This window comes from Oryza glaberrima, chromosome 3, assembly GCF_000147395.1.
Source record: "Oryza glaberrima chromosome 3, OglaRS2, whole genome shotgun sequence".
NCBI lineage: Eukaryota > Viridiplantae > Streptophyta > Magnoliopsida > Poales > Poaceae > Oryza > Oryza glaberrima.
The window spans coordinates 34676438-34702727 of NC_068328.1; the positions used below are offsets into that span (position 1 = coordinate 34676438).

The following is a 26290-nucleotide window of genomic DNA, read 5'->3' on the forward strand; positions in this document are numbered from 1 at the left end:
GACTTTAGACCAACATCATAATGTCCTCCAAAGTCCAAAGGGGAAATGGTAAAGGGAAATAGGGAAAAAAAAGAGTAATATATGAAAATGGGGAAAAATAGGAAATTTGTAGCAAACAATAGATGGACCAGACGGGCCGTGCCGTGCCGGCCCACGGGGGGAGGCGTCGGACCAAACACGGCCCACAGGCCAGCGTGCCTTGCCATGACTGGGCCGGATACAGTACCGTCGTGGTCGGTCCGGCCCAGCTTAGCACGGTCCATTTAGCCCACTATACCCCTAGCCAGTAGCCACTCCCGTCCCAAACCCTTTCCCGAATCGCTCCACCGAAAGCGGCGCCGCTGAGGAAGGCCGACGCGGCCACGGCCACGCTCTCCGCCGCCGCCACCGCCACCGCCACCGTCTCCTCGCTGCATAGTTCGCCGGCCTCCCGTCTCTCTCGAATCTAGAGACGCACGCCGAGCTCAGAGACCCGATCCTGCTAAGGTTTGGTTGGTAGCTCGAGCAGCCGACGGCGACGACGCACACCCAGTTCCCGGCGATGTCGGCGGCTGCCACCGCTGGGACCTACTCTCCGGCTTCTGCCGCAGGGGAAAAGCGTCGGGAGAGGAAGGAGGAGCTGCGGCGCCACCTCGCCGAGGACGCCGACTGGCCCCGCGCCGACGGCCGCTCCTTCCACGACTGCCGTCCTGCATGTAAATCCTCCTCCTCCACCTTCTCAACCTGCTCCGATTTCTCTGTTTGCTCTGATTTAGTGCCGACCCTCATCTCCATGGAACGCCCCCATTCGTGCTCAGGGGTCCGATTAAGCAACATTTTCTGCCATCGCCTGGTCTGCGCTTTAGGTGCTCGACGTTATGCCTGAGTAGTACACACATGTCTTACATACAACGGTAGTTCCATGTCCTCAGTGGCAGAGCAAGGATGCTGATGATGGTGTTGTGGGGCGAAACATTCCCACTGTCAAATGTTTTCTTTTACTGTTCAAGTCATCGTCCTACTGTGAATATACCATGCTTTAGACTCTTAGGCACTGACGTAATCGAAGGAAAATAGAACGACATTGCGCTCTCTGTTTGAGCAGGGTATTGAGGAAGACCTTTTGTTGGTTTTCTGAGCTGGAGCACTCCACAAAACAGTCAGGTCTCAAGTGTAGATTTACAAATAGAATGTGACCAAAATAATTTGAGCGAGAAATCAAATTGTTATACCTCTCTAAGCTTAAGTGCATATTGCTCATGTTCCAGACTTTTCACAAGTTGAAGTTTCCTTGCTGAACTTTCATTTAGTGTGTGATTGTCAATAAACGAAAGCATGTGCTTGACGCAATTTCTCTTAATGTTCTGAGGTGTTTGTTGCTTAATACATACCAATCTGTTATTTTCTTCCATGCTGATGTTAATTATGTAATAGCAAACGCTGCTGTAAAATCCTATGTCATGTGCCTCTGATTGCAATAGGGCAGTACAACATCCAGAACTACTATATGCAAGCTTAGAAAAAAAAAACTTGAATTTATATAGGATTTTACAGTATGCATCTACCAACCTTGAAGGAAGAACGAATTTTTTTCATGTATGAATATTATGATCCATGTTACATGATTGCAGAACCTTCTTTGATATATTACCTGAAACTGTGTTTCACTACCTCTATTTCTTTCTTCCTTGTAAGTATTAATTTTAACCTCAATGGTACTGCAAATTGTTCTATGATCACTGGAATTTGATGCTTGAAACTAGTGGGACTCATCTGTTGCTCAGAGCCAATAATAAATTTGATTTGTTTGCAGTTATGCAAACAGGACCAACAACCGCTGCATCAGGATCTGCTTATGCGGAATTTGGGAAGACAAAGGTCATTGTGTCAGTGTAAGTATAGTTGCATTTTTATACAATCACGTTATGTATGTAAGTACGTTATGGTTTAGTTTCCAAGTGTTAAAGAACATATCTTTCATTAGATCCCAATGTGAAAGGTGTCTCATAAACTCAACTTGCTACTAAAACATAATTAACAGTTTCCATTATGATATTCCCAATCTATCCTCCTACACATCATTCCAAATTTGAATTTTTAAAGATTTTGGCATTTGTGGGACCAAATATTAGCAAGTTAAGGTCAACTGAAATATGTTTACACTTCAAACTTCTTTCTTTGAATTTGAAATACACTTAAAAGTTACTAAGCTCTTGAGAACAGTTCATAATCAGCTTGGATTCATGTATCAGTATGTTTTATACATCTATCAGTTTAGCAGCTAACATTTATCAGCATTTTATAAATTTGTGCTCTTATGACTTTTGAGGGTTTTGTCTCTATGGCTTACCCTTTCTCAAGGGGCAACCCAAAAAAAAAAGGCAATCGCAACGATAGTTTGAAGGCCTTGAGGCTGACCTTTAACATGTACTTCCTAGCTTCATATTACATCAGTTTCATGTATCTTGTCAGTCAAAACTTATCAGATTGTATATTCCTGTTGAAATTGTCTTATTGCTCCGATTGCTTGGTCATGTTTATTTGATTATTACTTTCTCAGGTTTGGACCGAGAGAAAGCAAGAAAGCAATGTTGTACAGTGATACTGGTAGACTCAATTGCAATGTGAGCTACACAACATTTGCCACCCCTATACGTGGGCAGGTCTGCTGCTTTATTAGCTCTCCATTGTCTCTTTGGAGAAATTTGTTACTGGACCATTTATGCTTGAAAATAAGTGTTGAAAGTTTGCATCTTTGTTCCAGGGAACAGATAACAAGGAGTACTCCGCAATGCTTCATAAAGCTCTGGAAGGCGCAGTGATGTTGCACACTTTTCCAAAGACCACTGTAGATGTTTTTGCCTTGGTTCTTGAGTCTGGTGGCAGTAAGATACTATCCTTGAATTTGATCTCTGCCTTTTCATATTAATATTGATCTTGCTGCATTTGATATGCTCAGGCTGTTTTACTGTAATAATCCGTATTTACTTATTTTAGGAAGAATTATGACCTGCACTTTAACTTTGTGAACAAGGTATAATATGATGGCACACAAGAATGTGTCTTGCTTATGTTTTTGAGAGAAGCCTTCATATCATCATGAGTTATTCCACAGAACTTTATTTCCTTGCAAATGGGAATTGAACTACTTTCGTTCATACTGGAAATTCAGGTGATCTTCCATTCTTCCCATCATTATTTCTTTGATTTCAGGTGATCTTCCCATCATTATTTCTTGTGCTAGTCTTGCGTTGGCTGATGCTGGAATCATGATGTATGACCTTGTTACATCAGTATCTGTGGTATGGCCTCACATTCTCTCTCCTTTACCATGTGTGTACTTAAAACTCGACATTTGAATTTGAAGACAATCCACCTGTGCTTCTTTGTCAGTCCTGTTTTGGGAAGAACATAATCATTGATCCAACCTCTGACGAGGAAGCATGGCAAGACGGCAGCCTTATGGTGGCGTACATGCCAGCCCGCAAGGAGATCACGCAGCTAACTCTTACTGGAGAGTGGTCTGATGGCAAAATCACGAACGTGTGTGTCTTTTCCACTATATTAACACATGATACTAAAACATTATGAATTAATAACATTTTGATTCCTTCCACTAATAGGCGGTGGAGCTCTGCATGGATGCCTGCAGTAAGCTCTGTGACATACTTCGGGAGCGCTTGAAAGATGCTTCCAGCTTGGCTGAGTGAATAAAGTTTTAGCAGCAGGATGTTGCAAGCTCAAACAGATATCCTTAGCTGTACAAATTTTGTAGGCAAGGGAGGCTGATGCCTGATGTTTGCGGGACTACATGATTATATGCTGATTGTTTCCTTTGCAAAGCAGCTAATTGTTCAGAGAGAAAGTAGCATTGTCTGTATGTTGTTTTGTACTACTCCTGATGGTAATACTTTATAGATGAAGCCATAAAAGAATGCAAAATTAGCTTATTGTGGGATCTAAAGGACATAGCTAATATTTTGAAAATGGTTCCATGTGAGATAAGGATCAATTGAAAAGAATGAAAGAAACAAGGAAACCTCTCACCTCAGCTTGAAGATTCCTTGAGGAGTACCAGTGGTAGGAACTCCTAGGATGCCCATGTTAGAGTCCTCAATTTTGGGAATAAGGAAGATTGATGTTAACCATGAGGTAGAAATGTAAGTCCTTTTTTATTTGCAAACTTGGTGGCAATCGTAGCGTGACCTGAAACTGAAATTTGCTTTGAAGGGTTCTCTGCTGCTGTTCATATGTGTGAGCAATCTAATTGAGGTGGTTCCTTTGTATGTCCTAAAATATGCCTCAGTTTGTTGACTTAAATATCTCTGCTGGCAGGTTGTCATCATCCCCCTTGGGATCAGTCTGCTGGTTAATAATTTTGATGTACAACTATTCCTGTACTTCGAATGGCATCTAGAATTGTCAAGCTTTGTTAAAAATTGACAAACGAAAATTACAGTATACCTTCATGTTTTCTATCAATAGTACTCCATGACACTGTATTTAGTTAGTATTACCTCCATCCCAAAATATAGAACAATGACACTTGAGTTACCAAAATATAGAACAGTGACACTTGAGTTATGAGTACGAATGATTTTTTTCCGTACAGAAATTAACGAGTTGAGGACAAAAACTAATGACTTTATCACTGGTTGCAAATTGCATATATGAAAAAAAGAAGAGAGAATCCTAACTCAAAACATATAACCATCATGTGATGGGCATTGGTTAGTGGTAGCAGGAGTATTAGTTAGTTCAACATGTGAGACAGGCTCATCATTCACACATTAGGTGGCAAGGGCCTTTTCCTGATTGCACGGCTTAAAGATTAACAACAGCATCAACAGCACTTAACAACAACACAGCCTAGCAAAGCATTTGCATTTGCATGGCAATGAGCAAAAGCGAACCCCAACTGCCCCCCCCCCCCCCCCCCCCCCCCAAGCCCACGGAATTTTTTAAAGCGAAAGTGAAACCACGCACAGTGCCACGTCCGCCACCAACACCCTTCTCCACCATTTTTTCCATCTATTTATTTATTATTTTCTTTTCGAAAAAAAAAACTGTTCGATCGAAGAGGGAGAGGAGAAAAAAAAAGAAAAGGAAAAAAAAAAAGCAAAACGAGGAGAAGGTCTTCCAAGTTCCAAGCCTCTCTCTTCTCTTCTCTTCTCTTCTCGTGCGACCGCTTCCTTCAACGGACGCCGCCGCCGCCACCAACCGCCGCCGCCGACGACGACGACGAACCCCTCCCCGCCGCCGCGGGAGCCGGCGCCGAGGATCACAGCACAGGTGCGTGCTGGCTTGGAACCTAGGTTACTGTTCGCTCGCGCGCTTCCCCTTTGTGATGCTAGCTAGCTAGCTATTGGAGATTTGACTTGTGCGGCGCTCGCTTGTGTGTATCTCAAGGGTTTCCTCGGCGGAAGCTGCGCCACTGTTCGTTCTCCTCCGCCGATTTTGCTCTGGCGGATTTGGGGAGAAGTTGATTTTGCTCTGAGCGCCGCCGGTGGCTCGGAGGTCTCTGTGTATTCCAGCTCCTGCCATCCGCCGCCGCCGCATGAGGAGGTCCCCGTCAAGTGCACAGCTCCCGTCGCCGAGCTGCCAGGTCTCCGCGGAGCACCACCGCCAGCGAGCCGACTAGGTGAGCTCCCTCCCGCCGAATCGATGAGCCGGCGAAGCCCCCCATTACTACCTCCTCAACAAAATTTGGAGTGGCGATGGAGAGGTAGAGCGCGTTTTACTCAGCCCCGTCCTCTGATCAACTGTCATGTGATCCTGTGGATAGCTAGGCGTTGTTTTTCTTCAGCGATCTTAGGGTGATTTGTTGTTTTTCCTTGTCAATTTGATTCAAGCAGGTCAGAGTGGCTCCATTTGGTGCACTAGCTCTGCAAAAAGCTTCATCGTTTGGATGAGAGATCCCCGTTATATGGAAATGGACTTAGGGTTTACTTTTCAGTAATACCAATTGCCACATTGGAGTCGGGAGAAAAGTTGTTTCAGAAGCACCCGAGAGCTACTGCTGGTTGGTTTTGACTAAGCTGGGTGATAGCATGATCAAGCAAATCCTTGGACGGTTCCCCAAGAAGCCATCCAAATCCGGAGACAAGGACCCTATTGGCAGGTCAAGCCCCTCAGTGCCGAATCCACCATTGGGTCCAAGAGGTGCAGAAAGGTCCTCCAATTTGAGTAGCCAGACACCGGTTATCTCAAGCTCTGGGCTTAGTTATGGGAGTGGCATGCATGTTGGGAATGCAAACTCAAGGGTGAACGGGAATTCGGTACAACCGACTGTTGAGCTGTTGCCAAGCTTTAAGGATGTGCCCAACACAGAGAAGAATAACCTGTTCGTAAAAAAACTGAACTTGTGCTGTGCCACATTTGACTTCACAGATCCAACAAAGAGTGTAAAGGAGAAGGAAGTAAAGAGGCAAACTTTGTTGGAACTTGTTGACTATATTGCCTCAGCCAATGGGAAGTTTCCGGAGATAATTATGCAAGAGATCACAAGGATGGTTTCTGTAAACTTATTCAGGACACTGACTACCCCGCCCAGAGAGAATAAGATTGAAGCCTTCGATGTGGATGATGAGGAGCCTGTGATGGATCCTGCATGGTCACACTTGCAGATTGTTTATGAGCTGTTCTTGAGGTTCATTCAGTCTCCAGAGACCGATGCCAAGTTGGCAAAAAGATACATCGATCATTCATTTGTCCTGAGATTACTTGACCTCTTTGACTCGGAGGACCCTAGGGAGAGGGAGTACCTCAAGACGATACTTCACCGTGTCTACGGAAAGTTCATGGTACATCGACCATTTATAAGGAAGGCAATCAACAACATCTTTTACCAGTTCATCTATGAAACTGAAAAACACAATGGAATTGCAGAACTATTGGAGATTTTAGGAAGTATCATAAATGGGTTTGCACTGCCACTTAAGGAGGAGCATAAGTTGTTCCTTGTCCGGGCCCTGATTCCACTTCATAAGCCAAAGTGCATTGGGATGTACCATCAACAGTTGTCTTACTGCATTACACAATTTGTTGAAAAAGACTGCAAACTCGCAGACACTGTTATCAGGGGCCTATTGAAATATTGGCCAATCACAAACAGCTCCAAGGAGGTCTTGTTTTTGGGAGAGTTGGAAGAGATATTAGAGGCTACACAACCTGCAGAGTTTCAGAAATGCATGGTTCCTCTTTTCCGTCAGATTGCACATTGTCTAAACAGTTCTCACTTCCAGGTAACATTAATTGCGTGACTGTCATTAAAAACTTTCCCCTTCATTTTTCATTCCACCTTTTACCCCCATTTCTTCTTTAATGTAATTTTCTTTCGTCAGTTTATCATGTTAAAACTGAAACAGATGCATTTCCTGCATGGTAACCGTCTCATTTTGCACATTTTGTTTCTGTTCAAGTTAAGCTAGCCTACATATAGTGTTTATTAAGTTTAATTACCCTTTGTTGGGTATTCACTTAGAAGTTAGAACTATACAGCTCAGCATTATAATAGAATATCAGAATGTAGTGAATTATCATTTACAAAGTTCCAATCATCTGTCATGATAATTTCGTTTGTCCAAATATTTGTTAGTTTTATTTGTAGGGACTTTGTTTCTTCTTTCTTTTTTAAGTGACTTACTGTTTGGTGGTAAATCAGAATACAAGCTAAGGGCTGGTCACTCTATAATTAGACTGAAGAACTGGTGAGCAGCCAATCTTTCGCAAAAGCTAATCCTACCAAATGTTCTCGTGTACACCGTAGGCTGCTGAGTGGATTTCTGAAAGTTATTTTCCTATATATTATTGTGCCGTTTGAAATTTCAAACTAGTGAAAAATGTTTGTTATGTGCTAACCATCAATTAGTGTTACTCTTTGGGTGGACTTGGGTTTCCAAGGGTCCTTAGTGAAAAAGAGGCATGGAAAACAAAATCCCTCTCAACCACGTCAAAGAATAGCATAACTGGCTGTTATAAGCTGTAGCTCGGAGTGTTTTTTCTCATGGTTTACTTTCTTAGTCTAGCCACGAGCTACTTTAGTGTATCAATGCATTGACACTGCTATCAGTACGGATTTATATTCATATGTTACTTACCAACCAAAAACTTGAAGGGCAATTGATCTTTCATCTGTGACTTTTCTTATCAATTCCTAAGGTATGATGGAGTTTTGTATGTTGAAATAGAAAACAATCTGACTCCTTATGCCCTTCAAATAGATAGTAGGGTTTGACTAAAACAGCATTCATCTTTAGAGCCCTGTTATGCTCACAGTTAGGATTGACTAAAACAGTGATCATTTATAGAGTCCTGGTGTATTTTTCATTTTTTTTTATTAATGGCTTACACTGCTCATTTGGAAACTTACCTTGAAATTGTATAGAGTTTTAGTTCTGTTATGCGTCTTCCCTGAATCTTGTTACATAGAAATTGTTTTTCATTGTTTATTTCTTGTTATGTTATGAGTGGAGAAATATTGTAGGGCTAATTCCGCATGCTCAGGCATGAGTCTCCCATAACTATTTGTTTGACTATGCCAAAAATGCTGTGGAGTTTGGAAACCTAACAGTGTGAGAGTTGACCCAACACACAGGGTATACTTGCATTTTATTTCAATAGAGCCCTTGTCTTACATCTCAAATCTGCTTTTAAGTGCAGGATTTTGTTTCTGGTTCTTTGTAATCAGTTAATCACTCCCTGCTATTATGAGGATTCACAATTTAGCACATCAAATTTTGTTTAATTGTGCAATATTTCATAATTACCAGTGCATCCTTTTTTTTCCTGCGGGGAATTGTTAATGCAAATTATATTGAAGCAGCAGAAACATGATATACGCATATTGGTTGATGGATTTTATCTAATAGTGCTTATGCTACTTCTAGGTTGCTGAGAGAGCATTGTTTTTGTGGAACAATGATCATATCGAGAATCTGATCAAACAAAATAGTAGGGTGATCTTACCTATCATCTTCCCTGCACTCGAGAGAAATGCTAATGGGCACTGGAACCAAGCTGTGCAAAGCCTCACACTTAATGTTCGGAAATTGTTCTCCGATCATGATGTTGGTGTATATGATGAGTGTCAGCGGAAATACGAGGATGAAAAAGCCAAAGAGAAGGAGACAAAATTGAAGCAAGAAGTCGCATGGAAGCGCCTGGAAGAGATGGCATCAGCAAAAGCAACGAGTGGAGCAGCTGTGCTTGTCTCTCGAACCTTACCTCGCCAATCTTCAGCTGTCTAGCGCATTGTTCAAGTGGTAAGGAAGTTTACTAATTTTTGGTTGCATTGCAAGTTTGAGGTAGTGGCTTCTAATGTATGAATCCACCTCATTTGTTAGGTCCTTGGAGATTCAAAAAGCATTGTACAGGATTGAACTGTACAGACAAGGTATATCAAGGCGGGCATATTGATGGAAGATCTGAGAAGCCAGTTGGGTTACGCAGAGTACCAGCAATCACCTCTCAATCCTGAGTCTTGGCTTTTGATATGCTGAGATCTGCAGTTAATTGCTTTACTATCCTTTAACCTTGTCCGAAGTTGGTTGCGAACTTGCAATTTGTTTTCAGCTGGTGCTGCAATCTTCCCATGGGTGTTTGTTTTGGAAGCAAATGGTTGTTGGTGGTCAGTAGATAGAAGTTAGTTAGTCCTTCAAAATGAGTCATCGTTGTTCTCCAGTTGGCATGGGCCTTCATGGTTGTAAATGGAAACAGAAATTTTTTTCTTGAGTACAATATGAACAAATATCGCTCAAAGAATGTGTGGAGTGCAGCTTACTTAATCTTATTACTATGGAGCAGTATCCAAGAGAGGATGCTCAAAACTGATTAAGCCAAGAGCTGGTAAGTGGAAACTTCACCTAAAACTCTAGGTTTCTTCTTATTGAATGCTCTGTCGTCGACAATAATGGCACATGGTATGCCTGGCTGACACAAGTCACAAAATGATTCAAGAATGAAGAGCTTAATACTGATGCTGCTCAGAATTCAGTTCAATACTTCAATGGCAATGCTGATCAATTATCACCTAGCTACTAAAGAGACAACAACACTGATCAATATTGCTTAATGGCAGAAAAGATATGATCACTTGCTTAATTGCCTTTGTTCCGCCTGGCGAGCAAGGTGCTGAACGGCGGGTGGCAGTACCTGCCGTCCTGGAAGAACATGCCGGCGACGACCCTGTACATGGCCTCCGTCATGTGGACGCCGTCCCAGTTGACGTACTTGGCCGGCTGCGCGCAGGCGGTGGTCACCTCCGGCGAGCCGCAGGTGGAGAAGATCTCGAAGTTGTAGGCGCCGCCGCCGGCGCCGCAGCAAGTCTTGAAGGGCTCCGTGAAGCCGTACCTCGCCGGGGCCGCCATGACGGCGAGGTGGGCGGCGTAGTAGTCGGCGTAGGCGATGACGGCGGCCGGGTGCTGCCGCCGGAGCCGGCGGAGGCTGGCCTGGAGGCGGCGGTTGTGGGCGTGGCTCTGCTGGTTGACGGTGGCGGCGCAGCTGATGTTGTCGCGGTCCTCCGGGCGGGCCAGCGTCATGGTCAGTGGCAGGCAACCGGTTAGAGGTAGCCCCTGTACGATTATGTACTTGGCCCCCTTCTTCAGCAATGCCTGTCATGCATCCAATTTCCCCAATTATTGTTATCTCTCGAAGAAGGACAGAAGGTAAGGTAAAACCAATTATACGAGAAACGTCAAGCGGTCTTCCGGCTAGCTCCACAATTTGGTGGGCTGGACGACTTGCCGGCTAGCTCCACAATATGGTGGGCTAGACGATTTGGGTTCGAAGCATTACCCCTCTAATTATTTGATATTAGGTCATTCCCTAATATTTGTGTTTTTTTAAACCAATTATTATATACTTAGATTGTATGTTGAATGGCTGCGAATTACAAAATCACAACTTAATTATAAACAAGAAAACTATTTTAAAATAACAGCATAAAAAGAGAGAGAATACTGCTAGTGCTCTTTTGTGTTTGTTATTAGTTTGTTTTTTTTACTTTTCCAGTATTCAGAATAAGTAGTAGATCAATGCACATGCATGTCCGGCTAGCTGCATTCAAACTTGGTATGGATTCAGAATTTGAGAGTATAGTGTGCTAGGAGGAGAAAGAAGGCAGTAAATGGTGGCCGTCAAATTTTGGTGGCCATCAAATTTGGTTGGCTGATTGATTCCAGTCATCAAAGCGTCTACTGTAGCCTGCCAACATCATGTTCAGCGACTTAACTCCATATTCTTGAGATGAACAGTGCAACTAAGTACTCCTAATCGCATGTAGGCTGTAGCTCGGTGAATACTCCGGCTAGTACGAACTACGAACTAATGTATTCGCACACTGAAGATGGCAGCATAAGCAGGGAATTCCCATAAGCAGTACAGTAAATGTTTGCAAACAAGCTGAACAGGGACAGCAAAATTAAAGAGATGTCACTGTGCTTCCTGATCTATCTACTCTTCTGCATGCGGCTGCAGACCTGTAGCTACAGGGTCGCCATGGCTGCAGCTACAGGGTCGCCATGCTCTTGATCTGTCATGCTAGTAGCAAATGCACCGACAGGGGTAGATACATTAGGACAGGCTGGGTTCTAATTTCTGAACCATCGAAGGCCTTATAGTTACTCGCTTAGTAAAAAAAAAACGAATCTAGGCCTTAAAAAAAAAATCCAGGAATAGACATAACACATTCTAATACAACGTATCAAGATAAAAAGTATATTCAGATACATAGTTCTATATTATTTTTTATGAGACGGTGAAAATATTAGTTAATGCTCTTAGCTAATATCAGCTCCTATGTTCCTCTCTAGTACATCCAAAAGTCTAATTCATATTTTATTTTTTTAGTTTTTCAAAACTCTAAAATCTATTTCTAGTCGTTATATGCTAAATTAAATTGTTAACCAGATATAATATATGTATATAGTGCATGATGAATGCGTTAATTATTTATTGGTCTTACTTATTCGTCCTAGTGATGAAAAAAATACTTTGTACCTTTGGATGAATGGAGTACTCCCTTCGTCTCATAAAAAACCAACCTAGTACTGGATGTGACACATTCTAGTATTACGAATTTGGACATCCAATGCTAATTCATTTTTTTCGGGACGGAGGGAGTACGAGCTATCGACAAAATTTAGGTGTTAAAACTTGATTTTGATGTTTTCCTATATAAGTTTACGTTTTAAGCATTCGTTTTTAAATGGCTAAGGACACCTATATTAAAAAAGAGTTTTACCATTATTTTAATAAACTATATAACTTATAATTAGTATTAGACCGATCGACTTATAATTTTACTGTCACTGTAATTACTATCCTGGACCCGCATCGGACAACCTCTAAATTCTTGTCTTGTCTTGTTCTCCTAGCTTAGCACTTTGTGTAATTTGTTTAACTATAAGCAATTAATTTTCTTTTCAGGGCCAAAAGGCCGAGAAAAAACAATTAATTAATTAATGAGATATATGTATGTATATATATATACCTCGATGAAGGTGGTGAGCCTGTCGATGGCCATGTTCCGGATTTGGTCCTGGGGGATGGTGGTGGCGGCCATGAAGCTGTAGGCGTAGTCGTTGGCGCCGATCTCGCCGACCCAGAAGAGCGCGTCGCCGACGGCCCTGGCGGCGGCGGGCGACCGCCGGAGGTGCGCCTCGAACCAGGCGAGCTCCGTCATGATGGACTGCGGCGTGATGTCGACGCTGAGGTTGTTCCTCGCGAAGAACTCGTGCTCGATGGCCGTGGCGCCGGCGACGGCGAAGTTGACGCCGTGGGTGGCGTTGGCGGCGGCGGGGGAGAGGTACGGCGGGAGGAACCCCGGCAGCGCGAGGCGGTCGGCGAGGAAGTCGACGACGAGGCGGCCGTCGGAGTAGCGGTTGGTGGAGCGGTGGAAGAAGGTGGCGCCGTACGGCGGGCTGGACACGTAGCCGAAGGAGTAGGGCCCCGTCGTCGAGTGCGTGTTCCCCGTGTCCGTGAACGAGTCGCCGAACGCGTACACCGTCTCGAACGCCGCCGCCGGGACGGAGACGCCGGCGATGAGGAGGAGGAGGAGCAGGATGACGTCACTACGGCGAGCTGCCATTTCCGGCGAGATCGAGTGAGCTAGCTAGCTATATACTATGTCAGTCACACTCGTCTGTGTGCTTCAGTGTGTTTCCGCTTCCACTGCTTCTTATAGAGAGTGAGGTGAACCACCTTCGAATTAACCGTAGGTAATTTAATTTCTAGATTACTCCTGACCATGTAAATGGATTAAAAATCTATGAAAATCATGTAGGCCCCTTTGATTCAAAGTAAATTCATAGAAATTTTAGAGGATTTTATTCCTATAGGAATGCCCTTTGAATCAAAGGAATGGATCTTATGTAATCCTATAAAATTCCTATGGATTGACTAATGTCATGCAAGTTTTGGAGAAATTCTAACACGAGGTAAAACCTTTTGGAAACTTTCATTTGAGTCTTTATCTCCCCTCTAATTCCTGCAATTTTTCCTGCGGTCCAATCAAACGACCATTTCATGTGTTTTTTCTGTGTTTTGCAATCCTCTGTTTTACACTTACATTCCTATCAAAATCCTACGTTTTTTCTATTCCTATGTTTTCTCATTCCTGCGATTCAAAGGGGTACGTATAGGGCAAGTGTGCCAAGAAACTTCACTGCATTTATTACCCGCGCAGATAATTAGTTGGTCGTTGAATAATTCCCAAACAAGTAATAACACCGTACACTAGTTCTGCTACGACTACTTACCCAATTGGTATTACCCATCGTATATTGTACCACTCCAAATAATATATCATCGTCCTTAACGCCTAATTAGGAGTATGTGCGTGATACGAATCCTATTTAGTGATAGCAGTACATACATACGACTGGAATATATAGGATTGGACGACTCTTTTAGTTGTGTCAACCATCTCGGCCTTCTTGATAATATTTTTTTTCTTCAGTTTTTTCACCATTTTTATTCTCCTTTTATCTCTGACAGTGGAAGGCTCTGGATCAGGAATAGTAAGTAGAAGTACCTACCAGTAATTGTAGACGGATGGTACAATCGCAGGCAGTGTCATTAGTGCACGCCGTGTGCCGTGTGGGGATTCAATCCAACATGAGACTGACAGATGGTGGTGTGGGGTTAATAAGTGGACTAGTGGAGTCATTTTAATTAATGTACCAGTACTAGTACAGTACTACTATACTCTCGGAAACTCATGGCTCGCTAATGCGTGTGCACCATAACCATGCCGATTTGTTAGGTGGAAGCATTGCACCCCAAAATCAGACGTTGTACTAGGATGGTACGCGTAATTCAGATCTGCTTCGATGGTGTTTGGATCATAGACTTAACTTTAGTCTCTATATTTATTAAATATAGACTATTTACAAAACTAATTATATAAATAAAAGCTAATTTGCGAGATAAAATTTTAAGCATAATTAATCCATAATTAGAGAATGTTTGTTGTAGCATCACATAGGCTAATCATGGATTAATTAGGCCCAATAGATTCGTCTCATGAATTAGTCCAAGATTATGAATGTGTTTTATTAATAGTCTATGTTTAATATTTATAATTAGTGTCCAAACATCTAATGTGATAGGGCCTTAAAAGTTTTAGTATCATCTAAACAGGCACCTTTTACCAAGAGCAGACCGGAGGTCATACTCACATTGAAGTATTCTCTTCGTCAATGTTTTTTGAACTACTCTTTTCGCCTTAAAATAAAAAAAAGATATAACCATAATTTATATTAGATTTATTTATGTTAGACGGTAGCTATACTACAAAATTTCATCTGAACGAGATACTGAGTAGTAGGTATAAGATCTCGATACCTTATAGGTACCGACCGATACTTATCAGATACCAACTGATAAATGGTACCGATAGGTATCAGTTGATACTTGACGGATATCGCATGCGTCTTGCTCTCTGTCCTGTTGCTTTGCATTGGACTGATTTTTGCTCTCCGTCTTCTTTGCCGCACGTATCATGGGCGAGGTGAGGGGATCCCATCCCGAGCGGTGGACACGGGATTCCGGTATATAGCATTTTTATTATTTTGAGATGGAGTGAGTACATCAAGAAGAGATTATAAGTTGGTTTTCTCTATCTTCCTTTTTTAAGGCCCTGTTTATTTCAGCTTAAGATTATTATAATCTAGATTATTGAGACAGATTACTATAAGCTAGATATAATAAGCCGACATAGAATAAATTGTTAGATGTTTGTTTCTCAGGATTATTAGCCGGTTGTTAGGTGTTAGCAAACCAATAATAAAAAAAAGCACCTTTAGAGTGGATTACTAGATTATAGTAATCTAGCTTATAGATTGTAATATTCTATCGTAATAAGCTATCTGTTTATTTCAGTTTACTCATAATAATACAGATTATAATAATTCTAAGCTGAAATAAACGTGACCTAAGAAAAGCAAAAGCATTACCACTTTTGTATAGTTGGTTTTCTCTGTAACGGAGAGAGCAATCCTGTAGGGTCATACGATGGCATGGCATTACATGGTTACTCTTGCTTCATAGTACTAGTAGTAGCTTGCTCCTAGTGCTATGGCAGCGGCAGAGCTCCGGCCATCGGAGACGGAAGGGAGACTTCGATATTGTTTCTAGCTGGGCCTTTTGGGCCCAAACACTAATGGGCTGCGGACGATGCAATCGCCAAAATATTTCTGCAATTCGATGATGTCGAATATTACAAGTCGAGCACGCTAAGCATCTGTGTGTTTATAATGTTGCGATAGCAGCCGCCGGTGTCGATACACTACTACTTGGTACATGTTGGCATTAATTCGCAATGCACTTTGATAGCTCTAGATTAAGACCGGATTTAATCTGGGTTATTAGTTACTCTATCACCTTCACGATTCTGTCGACCGGAATAAATCCGAGTTGCATGGGCCGGACGACGGAGACCGGCACAAACCAGGCAATAAAAGCAAGCATGGCAGATCAATGAACTGAGGAGAAAGAACAAAACCACGGCTTGATATTGTAGCCACGCCAAAACTTCGCCAAAAACGTAATATACTAGTCATTTTTAATTAATTAAATCTTGTAAGTTTGATGAAGTTTGTAAGGAATATAGTAATATTTTAGCATAAAAGGGGTGGATATTAATGATAGTGATACCTCTAATCGCTAAATTTTCTTTTATAAATTTTATCAAACCTGAGAAGAGTCAAAATGACTAATTATATAAAACAGAGAGAGAGAGAGAGAGAGAGTTCTATAGAGTAATTTAAAGTCACATTTGAAACAGATTGAAAGTTAAATGATGGATGACGGAGTAATAGCTTGGAAAAAGCAATGTAATCAATATCGATAAAGAAAGTTTTAGAGAATTACCATTTATTTGGAAGCGTGACACAAATGATATATCCGCTAGATAATCAACATCCTGTTGCTGGCTTAGCATCTAATTGTCTGCTTCAGTAGTATATGATGCTACTGAATTTTGAGGTAACATTTAACCATTTATATTATTCAAACATATAGTACAAAAAAATGCAAAGAGAAAAAGGGCACATTTAAATACATATAATGTTAAAACAAGTCCATAAAATAAATGAAAAAGGGATAAATGTTGAAACATCATATTCAAACAGTCGACATCACGATCTTATGTTCAAAAACGGAGATAGTCTATCTTATCGTATGTAGGTAAAGTGTCGAATGGTCAAAGTCTCCCAAAGGAATTATTAATGCCGATCTCGCATGAAACATGTGCGTAAAAAAATTTCGTAGGAGGCCGACGGGCACGAAAGAGGCCCGGCCCACCACGCTGCTAGGTGGGCCCACACAACCATAGACCATAGCGGTGACTTGTGCGGCGTCGTGCACCCCGCACCACCGGCCCACGTGCCGCGTCCCACCCCAATTTCATTTCCGTATCCAAATGCTCCGCCTAGTAGTAGGAGTACTAGTTTAGGTGGACTCGCCACTCGCCTCTCCGACTCCGACCATCTCCGCCTCCGCCTCCGCCGATGGACTCCCACCTCCTCCTCCTCGCGCGCCCGCGAGCCCTAGCCCTCGCCGCCGCGCGAGCCCCCGCTGGCTTCGCCGGCTTCAGGCGGCCCGCCTCGCCGCGCCGGGTGGCCCCGCGCCGCGTCGTACTTCGACCGGTGGCGGCGCTGGGGGGTGGTGGTGGATTTGCGGAGGTGGGGGAGCTGTTCGGGCGCGTGGAGGCGTTCCTCTACACGGTCGCGGATGCGGCCGTCTCGGCGTCCCCAGAGGTGGTGCAGGGCGGCGGCGGGGGGACCAAGGAGGCGGCCGGGGATTGGCTCTCCGGCATCACCAACTCCATGGAGACCGTGCTCAAGGTGAGCGTGACTCTTGACTTTGTTCTCATATCCAGCTGGTTCCAGCGTCTTGCCGTGTGCGCGCGCGCCTTCTCCATTCAGTGTTGTGCGATGCTGTCACCTATGAACCTTTCTGTGCTAAGAATGTAGCAAAAACCTATGATGCCTTCAGCACTTTCATCCACTTAACAAAAAAAAGAAAGCAAAAACACGATTCCCTGATATCCATGCCCAAAGTAGTTTAGGTAAGATTTGGTTGTCATAGCTGTTGATGGACCATAAGGCAAAAAAGAACTGAAGGATATGTGTGGAGACCTCATAGGAAGAGGGAAATATGAAGTGATCACATTCATATTTGTTGTCTGGCTAATGGCCAACAATTATTACTCAATATTCTGTTTGTACTGTGCCTTATTACTAATTAGGGAATTAAATCACTTGCAGCGGAAAAGTATGGCCGGAATTTCCATGCTATCTAATTTCAACTGTTTTCACTCTTTAACCGACAGTGGGCAAACGCTGTTTTACCACCAAATCTTCAAACAATTTATCTCCCTGTTCTCCTGCCACTACAATTTTTGTGCATGTGAGTGGCCACCATTATGCATAATGAGTGGCCACCATTATGCATTGCATCTAGGATATCTTGTGGTTTGCATAAATTTTTTATTACTCTTATAACATTATACCTTGCTTGCTACATATTTTCAGGTGATTTACATTTCTTTTTTCTATTGCAGGTTTTAAAAGATGGTCTGTCAGCTCTCCATGTTCCTTATCCGTATGGATTTGCAATCATCCTTCTAACAGTTCTCGTCAAGGCAGCTACATTTCCTCTTACAAAGAAGCAGGTAATTTTTTTTCTTTTGCCATGTTGCTGCGTTAGAATAGATAGTGGTATAATTGGGTTGTGGTTATATATTATATCGTGAATTGTTTAGATTAAGGTGGTGAAGGATACTCTCTGATCTTTTTTTTTCATAATTAAGATTACTTTTACGATCATATCACTCCATGAAAATGTTCATTTTGGCAGATCTTTCTGTGAGACATATTATAATTTGCCTGCACTTTTCACCCACATTTTTAGGAAGTAACAAGATTTACCATAACCCAACTTATGATACATTGTGATCCACAGATGAACGAATAATGTAGCTATTTTCAACACATTATTATAGATGATTTGGTACATATCTGTACTGTTCTATTTCTTATATATACCGGCTGTAGCTTCAAGCATATCCAATAAATTGGTGATTCCTTTCAGGACTTTCTTAGCGGAGCCAGTAATAAATGCATGCATGACTTAATCCATACTGACATTGTGACAGAGACTTTAATGCGGAAACCATTTGACTGCAAACATGTGTATCACATGGTTATTCACCCTGCAAGAATATTCTGTCACCTTCTGTCCCAAATCAATTGATGACATTAGGTCTTTTCCCCTAAATATAACAGTCAAGGATTACATTGTAGTAATAAATGTTCATGCAAAGTAAAACTACACACATTCTATTCCTGCATAAATTTTTATTTTTGTTCATATTTGTTGTTTCTGGTGTAGGTTGAGTCTGCAATTGCAATGAGGTCACTGCAACCTCAAGTTAAGGCTATTCAAGAACGTTATGCTGGTGATCAGGTAGGTATATTTTACATATTGATCTGATTTACAATAATATAACATGCTCACATGTTGAATCTTCTGTGTGCACTGTGGGCTAATGGCAAGGTCTTGCATTTATTTTAGTTAGCAGTTCATTTGATTGGGGGTAAATTCCTTATTTATGTAGCAATAAACTGAAGCCCACATTAACTGGAAGATCTAAGTCCTTCCAAGACATGCAGCTAATGAGGTCATTTTGTTCAAAATGTTTTGTAGGAAAGGTACTTATTACGCAAGTGCATACTGCAAATAAACTCCATGTAAACAAACTACCATTTTACCCATTTCACACAGGAGATTTAACACAACGGTGTACATTGTAGATCATATTAATGGATTTGAAATACTACCCGAGGCACTTCCATCTGTAGGTTAATTATTTATTCATCTTTTCCAGGAAAGGATACAGCTTGAAACTGCTCGTTTATATAAGTTGTCAGGTGTTGACCCGCTCGCAGGTAGTACTATTTTTGATATATTTCCTATCAGTGTTTGCCCCTCAATGTTCAATGCATAGCAAGGCTTTGTAGAATAGTTTCACATTATATTGGTTTTCTGTTACCCATTTTCTGGTAGCAACTTAGGTACATTCCTGCATTAGTTTTACTTGCCGTTGACTTAACATTTCTATACAACAGGGTGCTTGCCTACTCTTGTGACAATACCGGTTTGGATTGGTCTATACAGAGCTCTCTCCAATGTAGCTAATGAGGTTGATATGCTTGTGTTTTGTCATTTCTATTTTTGTTGAGTAAACATCCGCATCACCTGATGCATCCGTGTCTTTGTTCGAAAGGGACTTCTTACCGAAGGCTTTTTCTGGATACCTTCTTTGGCTGGCCCTACAACAATTGCTGCACGGCAAAGTGGCCAGGGAATATCATGGCTATTTCCCTTTACGGTAAGCACACAGAACTTGATAATTCCCTGGTATACCCAAGCAACTTTTGTTCATGTGCAACTTCAATTTTTTACCTAATTGTAAAATTTGACTTTTAGAATTGTGATCAGGTTGTTAAGGCCATTTGTAAGCCGGTGTTGTCTGCTTGCAGGCATTAGAAAACTGTGATTGCATGTGATTTAAATGTATGTGCACAATCTCTACTCCGTTGGTTGTTCTAGAATGTGTTTGCAAAAATCAAGCACATGCACATCTAATTATTTCTGGAATTTTAACGGCGGACAGTTAATGCTGCTTGCTATTAACCTATATAAGTGCCTTGGATAGGACCATTTCTGAATGTTAGTTGACATTTATTTCATTGACCTTGGAGTCATTTCTTTTCTTCTCTTTTTTTTTCTTGACTCCAGTGTAATTGATGATGTTGTAGGATGGTCATCCACCTCTTGGCTGGTCGGACACTCTGGCATACCTTGTTTTACCAGTTCTTCTTGTTATTTCCCAATATGTATCTTCTCAAGTAATGCAGCCACCACAGGTTTGTTCTACCAAAGTTTTCAGCATGTTTAGTCCATTGTATTCAATTCCTTTTGGTCCTCAACACTCCGATGGGAATTTTCTTATCAGTTGAATTATATCTGTATGGTGCTTCTAATGAATAAACACATAATTTCTATCGGGTTCAATTATTCTTGGTATAGAACTCAAGATTCTGAAAAGATCTCCAGAAGATTACCTGTAAAGATATGTAGTCTGTACAGTAATAATTTTGTTGAACTCTATAATTTGTTCCCTCTTCATGGGAAATAATCCGGACCACTGAAAAAGCACAAAAGATCAAGGCACACAATTTCTTTTTCTGTATCATGCCAACATACACCAATAGCTGATTAAGTTTGTGTTCAAACTTACTGATTGCTATATTTGTCCTGCAGAACAATGATCCTAGCCAACAAGGTGCTCAAGCTGTAGTGAAGTTCCTGCCTTTGCTAATTGGTTATTTTGCTCTCTCTGTTCCTTCTGGACTAAGTCTATATTGGTGCGTGTGTTTTACAGATTTCAACCTCTCTTTATTCAGATTTTTTTCTTTTAATAATAAGAGCTTCATCATAACTTTCTTCATGGTCTATTTAGAATGAACAGAGCCAGATTTTCTACACTATTTAGAATGGCAAATATATGCAATTCGCTGTAAACCTGTTACTTTGGCTATTGAGGGAATGAAAAACTTGGTTTACATATGTGAAACTCTCATCAGGCCTAATCATTTTTCTTCTTCATTAACTGGTGAATTTTTCATAGTTTGTGGTTGTCATTAGCAATACTTTTCTTGCAGGCTTACGAATAATATTCTTAGCACTGCACAACAAGTATGGCTTCAAAAGCTTGGAGGTGCCAAAAATCCCGTCAAAGAATACATTGATAAGCTCGCTAAAGAAGAATCAACTAATCTTGGAAAGCCCGAGCCTGCTATTAAGAGTGATCCTCTCCCTAAAGTTGGTAAACCCCCGGCCAGTCAAGAGCCAAAACCAAGTGGACCACAACGTGGTGAAAGGTACTGTCTACTTTTCAGATATTGCTTGTTGAATGCCTGCATTATTTCAGCCGTGGTCACAAACCATTAGATCGATGAGCCTTACAATAATGGACATTCAACAGAGATTTTGGTTGGTATCTTGGTAAATGAAAAGTTAGTTAATTCCTACTCCCGCCGTCCCAAAATAAGTGCAGTTTTGCACTATTCACGTTCAACGTTTGACCGTTCGTCTTATTTGAAATTATTTTATGATTAGTATTTTTATTGCTATTAGATGATAAAACATGAATAGTACTTTATGTGTGACTAAATATTTTTAAATTTTTCAAATAAGATGAACGGTCAAACGTTGGGCACGGATATCCACGACTGCACTTATTTTGGGACGGAGGTAGTAGAAGCTAATCTAGTTGTCCAGTTGTGATTGATATTTAAATGCAGGAAATGTCCAATTGTAGTTTCCTGAATCTCACAAGTTAGGGGAAAACATGAGTACTTAAAATATATTCTATTCATTTTGAGTTTCAGATTTAGAAAACTAAAGGAAGAAGAGTCAAGGAGAAAAATGTTTTTGGAAAAAGCGGAACAGACAGAACAGGCAGGCACACAAGCTGGCATCGTCAATGGAAAACAGAATTCAGATGCATCTGGAGACAACATAGATGAACAGGTGAGGCATTTTTGTAATTTTGTTGATTGTTTTATCACTTATTTCAGAAACTGAAGTTCTCTGTGCTGTTGACAAACTCAAAACAGGAATCTCATGAAAATGAACCAATTATAGCTAACGGCAATGGTGGACTTAGCCATAGTACAAATGAAATGATACCAAATGGAAGCATGAAAGAGGTATGCTTTGTCCTTATCAAGGCAACAAACATCTTTAAGTACGTAAAGTAGAGAAACAAATAGCAAAGCTCTCTCAGACTCAAGTTTCAATCAATCAAAGGTATTTAGATTCTAATATAACCATTCTATATTGTAGGATATAATTCAGGAATCAACTGACAGCCATTCTTCAGTTATCGACCCTACGTCACATGACGCTCATAAATCGAGGGACGAAGAGAACGAACAAGATGCAGTGTAGAGAATGGACGGATGGACAAATCTGCAGTGTAGTAAATGGAAACTGGTGGTGGTGGGTCTAGCCTTATCTGCTGCTATAATGTGCCTATGGAGGATCACCAATTCATGCCTATCTGCTGCTTCAGTGTGTTCACCCAAGGATAGGCAATTGACCATACGTGCTAGTTGCGAGCTTCAGACAGACAGGATACAGCTACAGGAGTCGATTCTTACAAGAAGATAGTAGGCGGCATAATCTTTTTGAAACAATGCCCTAGCATTGTGCTTTTTCTGCCTTTAGGAGACTCAGGATGTAGAAGAGCGTAGCTTGTAGATTGTCCTCGAGGAAGTAATAAGGATTTTGTTGACCCCCATGATGCAGATGCAAATGTGGCTGTAAATGTATATCTTCCTCGCCTGATTTTGACCACATTCTGATCGACCCAACATTTAGCATTTTACGCAAACTACCAGTAATCTTGAAATGCACGGTGCCCTGTTACATGAAAGAATTCGAGACAAACTTTTTCAATGTTTGCTCATTATCGTACAAGGATGAAGAAAGAAACGAAAATTGTACATCATCAAATTAGCACTGCTGTATGTATGTATGTATGTATTGTCAGTATATATTGACACAATAAGGCTGGAGGTTTCTCTCGTTCCCAGTATCCTCGCCCTCAGAAGGCGAACACGCCGGCGACGAACGCGGCGGCGGCGCCGACGTGAGAGGCAACGCCAAGGGAGTAACCGGCGCTGGCGCCGCCCGCCGCCTCGCCGGCGGCGCCCGGCGTGGTGGTGAGCTCGGGCTTGGGCTCGGTCATGGTGGTGCCGATGGGCGCCCCGACCGGCGCGGCGTCCTCGTCGTCCATGGCGTCGTCGGCCGGCGAGTCGCCGTCGAAGGAGCCGAGCGGGGTGTTCGCCACGGGGGTGAGGATCGTCGGCTTGGCGTCGTCGGCGAGCGCCACGGCGGCCGCGGCGAAGAGGACGGCGACGAGGAGCAGCAGCGTCCGGTGACCGGCGGCCATGGCGCGGATATTGATATCGATCTCTTCAACGGAGGAACGAGCAGCAACTAAAATTTATAAAAATGGTTCTGTTTAATTTGGAGATGGAGATCGAGATGAGCGAGGCGTTGGGAGTTTGTGGAGGTTATATGTGGGGGGAGATGGCGGGAGCAACGGAATGGTGGAGAATTTGGCGCGCGGTTGACATGTGCTTTGCATTCGAGCGGTGGGAAAAGCGCGGGAAGAGACACTGGCTGCGCGGGTCCCACGGCCGTCGACTCGCCCAGATTCTCTCCTAATTTGGGATGAAGATATCACAGCATCATGAAAGGCTTGAGACCAAGATTTTCATTTCGTTTCATCCCATCCCCTACAGTAAGATTTTGCACAAGCATAAGTCCCCTTGGTAATAACTGACAGAAAAGAACACCACATTACGTTTTGCAGCGCAATCCTCCTCTTCTTCTTCGTTGCCTTCCTTCTCCTAGCTTGCGTCGGCGGCGGCGAAAGGCCGGACGATCCAACTCGTGAAGGGTATAAACGATAAACCGTGCTAACACAGGGTGTCCCGTGAAAAAGAGCCTCCGGCACCAGCTTTAACTCGATCTAGACCGCGTAATCTTGATCGGATGGTGTAGAGATATCCGGATCTGAATGTTCTTTCTGTTATGTGCGGGTGCGTCCCAACAACGGGAGTGGGACTTACGTGCGGCCCATATTAATTGGGCCTAAAAGGTGCCGTGACTCATGTCCAGCCCATACTAGTTTGGGCCAGAATAGGATTTCAATTACGTGCGGCCCATTTCCCGAACGGCCAGTACAGGAAATTTAGTTTCACAGTCGAAACGGTATATTTGTAAACGAAAAATAATTTGTAAATAAAACTTTTATATATAGGTGCTCTTAGTGATCGAAAATCAAAGGCTAAAAAATAAACTTCGATGAAAAAACCCTAAAATCAACTCTAAATTTAAGATTTAAAATTTAAATGTTGGCTAATAAGTGTTAGCATAAGCGAAAAGATTTTGGCTGATAAATGTTAGCATAAGCAAAAAGATTAGGTCTTCAGTTTCATGTGGATACATCCGTAAAAGAAGAGAAGAACATTCGATTCACAACCCATTCTACTTTGCAGTTGGCTACACAATTCACAACACACGACCTGAATCGTATCCTGATCTATTGGAGTGAGGGCAAGACATGCAGTTGAAGCTGATTCAACCAAAAAAACAAAACAATAGGTGACCATTTGGAGCAAGAGAAGAAGGTCGGTGAATCTGATCAATCATCAACCCCTCTCTGATGGAGGTGAGCTCTCCCTCTCCTCCTCCACCGACGGCAGGCTGGGCTCCCACGTCCTCCTCGTCGTCGCCGGCGCTCTCGACGTCCTGCACCCCGTCGACGGCACGGCGGCGGAGTTCCTCTTCTTCCTCCTCCTCCTCCCATTCTTCTTCTTCTTCATCGCCGTCTCCTTCTCGGTGCTCTTCTCGACGGCGAGCCCCCGCGCCACCATCTTCTTGAACTGGCATTCGTCCCACCGCTCCTTCGCCTCGAAGTACTCCCTCGCGCAGCACCACCTCCGCGCGGCGCACTCGTCGCCGTCGTCGTCGTCGTCGCACGCCGCCTCCTCCTCCTCCGACGACGATGCCGCGCCGCTGCTGTAATCCCGCGTGTCCTCCTCCTCCTCCTCCGTCGTCGTCGTCGTGGATGACGTGACGTCATCCACGTCGAAGGCGCCGACGGAGCTCTCGGGGATTTGGCGCTGGAGCCTCTCGATGGTGCGCTCCGGGAGGAGGTAGAACTTCTCGCCGGGGAAGAGCGGCTGGAGCGGGCGGACGCGTGCGCCGTGCGGGTTGCGGAACACGTCGGGGTAGGCGAGGCAGAGCCCCGGCGGGTGCTTCCGGATCACCGTGCACGCCAGCACCACCCCGCCGTACGCCTCCACCACCCCGCCCTGCATCACCACCCGCACCACCGCCTCCGGCGACCTCACCGACGACGACGACCACGAGCTAGTAGTCATCAGCTCCACCGACACGGGGACCTCGCCGCCGCCCGACGCCGACCGCACCTCAGGCCTCCTCCTCCTCCTCGGCTTGCCGCCATTGATGCGCTTCCAGAGCTTGCGTTGCAGGTACTTGCTGAGCGACACCGCGGCGCACGACGGCTGGCCGCCGCCGCCGCCGCCGTGCGACATTGTCGCCGTTGATTGATCGATCGAAGGAGGCAATGCGAGGGGGGAGATTGCTCGATGCGGCGGATTCGAGCTAATATAGGTGTGAGAATTTTGTCTGTTTACTTCTTGGATTCATCGCCGGCTTCTTGTTCTCTCGCCTTTGGATGTATCAACCGATGAGAAGATGGTGACACTAGCCAAGGCAGAAGAAGGCACCACGAAATGCCACGAAACCATGGGCGTTCCATCACATTGGCAATTATGCATTGTAGTTAGTTCTATGACTTCTAGGGGAGTCAATGTGTGACATTTTTGGATAATTTGGATAATATCTGCGTGTCCCATTCAATTTGATTCAGCTGTGTCAGTAGTGGTCACTGCCCAGCCTAATATGTAACGAAAAATATTTGCAAGAAGAGCAGTACTTGTGCTTACACAATTGCTGATCTCACCTACTTGCCTGTACCATCCTACAGATGTTGCAGTCAGAACAGAATATGTAACAAGGTACGTAGAAAGAAGTGGTTCAGGCAGTACAGAATTAGCAGTAAATTTTAAGGGACAAAGAAGTGGTTCATACGCTCTAGGGGGAAAACGGACTTATAGTTTTACGGAGTAGATTTACATGT

General features: G+C 43.1%; 6 protein-coding genes across 10 annotated transcripts; 3 read left to right on the forward strand and 3 right to left on the reverse strand.

Annotated features, from left to right (window-relative positions):
- Positions 1–305: 305 nt before the first annotated feature.
- On the forward strand, positions 306–4586 carry LOC127765366 (exosome complex component RRP41-like). 2 transcript variants are annotated; one of them, XM_052290249.1, is made up of 7 exons: positions 306–695; positions 1793–1871; positions 2540–2642; positions 2726–2864; positions 3193–3281; positions 3373–3522; positions 3603–4586. In XM_052290249.1, the coding sequence occupies exons 1-7, from the start codon at positions 542–544 to the stop codon at positions 3687–3689; spliced, it is 801 nt and encodes a 266-aa protein (XP_052146209.1). In that variant the 5' UTR covers positions 306–541; the 3' UTR covers positions 3690–4586. The 2 variants fall into 2 exon arrangements, with proteins under 2 accessions (XP_052146209.1, XP_052146210.1); XM_052290250.1 differs by having other exon boundaries at positions 2744–2864; positions 3603–4577.
- Positions 4587–5085: 499 nt separating this feature from the next.
- LOC127766906 (serine/threonine protein phosphatase 2A 57 kDa regulatory subunit B' theta isoform-like) lies at positions 5086–9754 on the forward strand. Of its 4 annotated transcripts, none has more exons than XM_052292080.1 (5): positions 5086–5294; positions 5389–5620; positions 5835–7223; positions 8868–9242; positions 9324–9754. In XM_052292080.1, the coding sequence occupies exons 3-4, from the start codon at positions 6030–6032 to the stop codon at positions 9225–9227; spliced, it is 1554 nt and encodes a 517-aa protein (XP_052148040.1). In that variant the 5' UTR covers positions 5086–5294; positions 5389–5620; positions 5835–6029; the 3' UTR covers positions 9228–9242; positions 9324–9754. The 4 variants fall into 4 exon arrangements, with proteins under 4 accessions (XP_052148040.1, XP_052148041.1, XP_052148039.1 ...); XM_052292081.1 differs by having other exon boundaries at positions 5086–5271; positions 5389–5704; positions 5832–7223; XM_052292079.1 differs by having other exon boundaries at positions 5086–5271; positions 5389–5704.
- Positions 9755–9839: 85 nt separating this feature from the next.
- Positions 9840–13117, reverse strand: LOC127766908 (GDSL esterase/lipase At3g48460). The gene is made up of 2 exons (XM_052292082.1): positions 12470–13117; positions 9840–10589 (listed from the first exon to the last, which is right to left on the reverse strand). Exons 1-2 carry the CDS (start codon positions 13064–13066, stop codon positions 10077–10079), a joined length of 1110 nt encoding a protein of 369 aa, XP_052148042.1. The 5' UTR covers positions 13067–13117; the 3' UTR covers positions 9840–10076.
- Positions 13118–16924: 3807 nt separating this feature from the next.
- LOC127768229 (ALBINO3-like protein 1, chloroplastic) lies at positions 16925–23010 on the forward strand. The gene is made up of 12 exons (XM_052293765.1): positions 16925–17324; positions 18044–18154; positions 18874–18948; positions 19370–19430; positions 19611–19684; positions 19769–19873; positions 20304–20411; positions 20809–20912; positions 21210–21428; positions 21939–22080; positions 22167–22259; positions 22396–23010. Exons 1-12 carry the CDS (start codon positions 16989–16991, stop codon positions 22498–22500), a joined length of 1533 nt encoding a protein of 510 aa, XP_052149725.1. The 5' UTR covers positions 16925–16988; the 3' UTR covers positions 22501–23010.
- Positions 23011–23138: 128 nt separating this feature from the next.
- On the reverse strand, positions 23139–23616 carry LOC127768233 (uncharacterized). The gene has a single exon (XM_052293768.1). The coding sequence runs from the start codon at positions 23504–23506 to the stop codon at positions 23159–23161; it is 348 nt and encodes a 115-aa protein (XP_052149728.1). The 5' UTR covers positions 23507–23616; the 3' UTR covers positions 23139–23158.
- A 996-nt stretch (positions 23617–24612) lies between these two features.
- On the reverse strand, positions 24613–25682 carry LOC127768232 (uncharacterized). Its single transcript, XM_052293767.1, has one exon. The coding sequence runs from the start codon at positions 25680–25682 to the stop codon at positions 24774–24776; it is 909 nt and encodes a 302-aa protein (XP_052149727.1). The 3' UTR covers positions 24613–24773.
- Between the last annotated feature and the right edge of the window lie 608 nt (positions 25683–26290).

Excerpts from the sequence above, each read along its gene's own strand:
- LOC127765366 (XM_052290249.1), top strand. The coding sequence starts at position 542 with ATGTCGGCGGCTGCCACCGCTGGGACCTACTCTCCGGCTTCTGCCGCA. Across the intron at positions 696-1,792 it reads CCACGACTGCCGTCCTGCAT|TTATGCAAACAGGACCAACA; the intron begins GTAAATCCTCCT and ends ATTTGTTTGCAG. Across the intron at positions 2,865-3,192 it reads GGTTCTTGAGTCTGGTGGCA|GTGATCTTCCCATCATTATT; the intron begins GTAAGATACTAT and ends CTTTGATTTCAG.
- LOC127766906 (XM_052292080.1), top strand. The coding sequence starts at position 6,030 with ATGATCAAGCAAATCCTTGGACGGTTCCCCAAGAAGCCATCCAAATCC. Across the intron at positions 7,224-8,867 it reads TAAACAGTTCTCACTTCCAG|GTTGCTGAGAGAGCATTGTT; the intron begins GTAACATTAATT and ends TGCTACTTCTAG.
- LOC127766908 (XM_052292082.1), bottom strand. The coding sequence starts at position 13,066 with ATGGCAGCTCGCCGTAGTGACGTCATCCTGCTCCTCCTCCTCCTCATC. Across the intron at positions 10,590-12,469 it reads GGCTCACCACCTTCATCGAG|GCATTGCTGAAGAAGGGGGC; the intron begins GTATATATATAT and ends GATGCATGACAG.
- LOC127768229 (XM_052293765.1), top strand. The coding sequence starts at position 16,989 with ATGGACTCCCACCTCCTCCTCCTCGCGCGCCCGCGAGCCCTAGCCCTC. Across the intron at positions 18,155-18,873 it reads TTCCTCTTACAAAGAAGCAG|GTTGAGTCTGCAATTGCAAT; the intron begins GTAATTTTTTTT and ends TTTCTGGTGTAG. Across the intron at positions 22,260-22,395 it reads CAAATGGAAGCATGAAAGAG|GATATAATTCAGGAATCAAC; the intron begins GTATGCTTTGTC and ends TCTATATTGTAG.
- LOC127768233 (XM_052293768.1), bottom strand. The coding sequence starts at position 23,506 with ATGGCCGCCGGTCACCGGACGCTGCTGCTCCTCGTCGCCGTCCTCTTC.
- LOC127768232 (XM_052293767.1), bottom strand. The coding sequence starts at position 25,682 with ATGTCGCACGGCGGCGGCGGCGGCGGCCAGCCGTCGTGCGCCGCGGTG.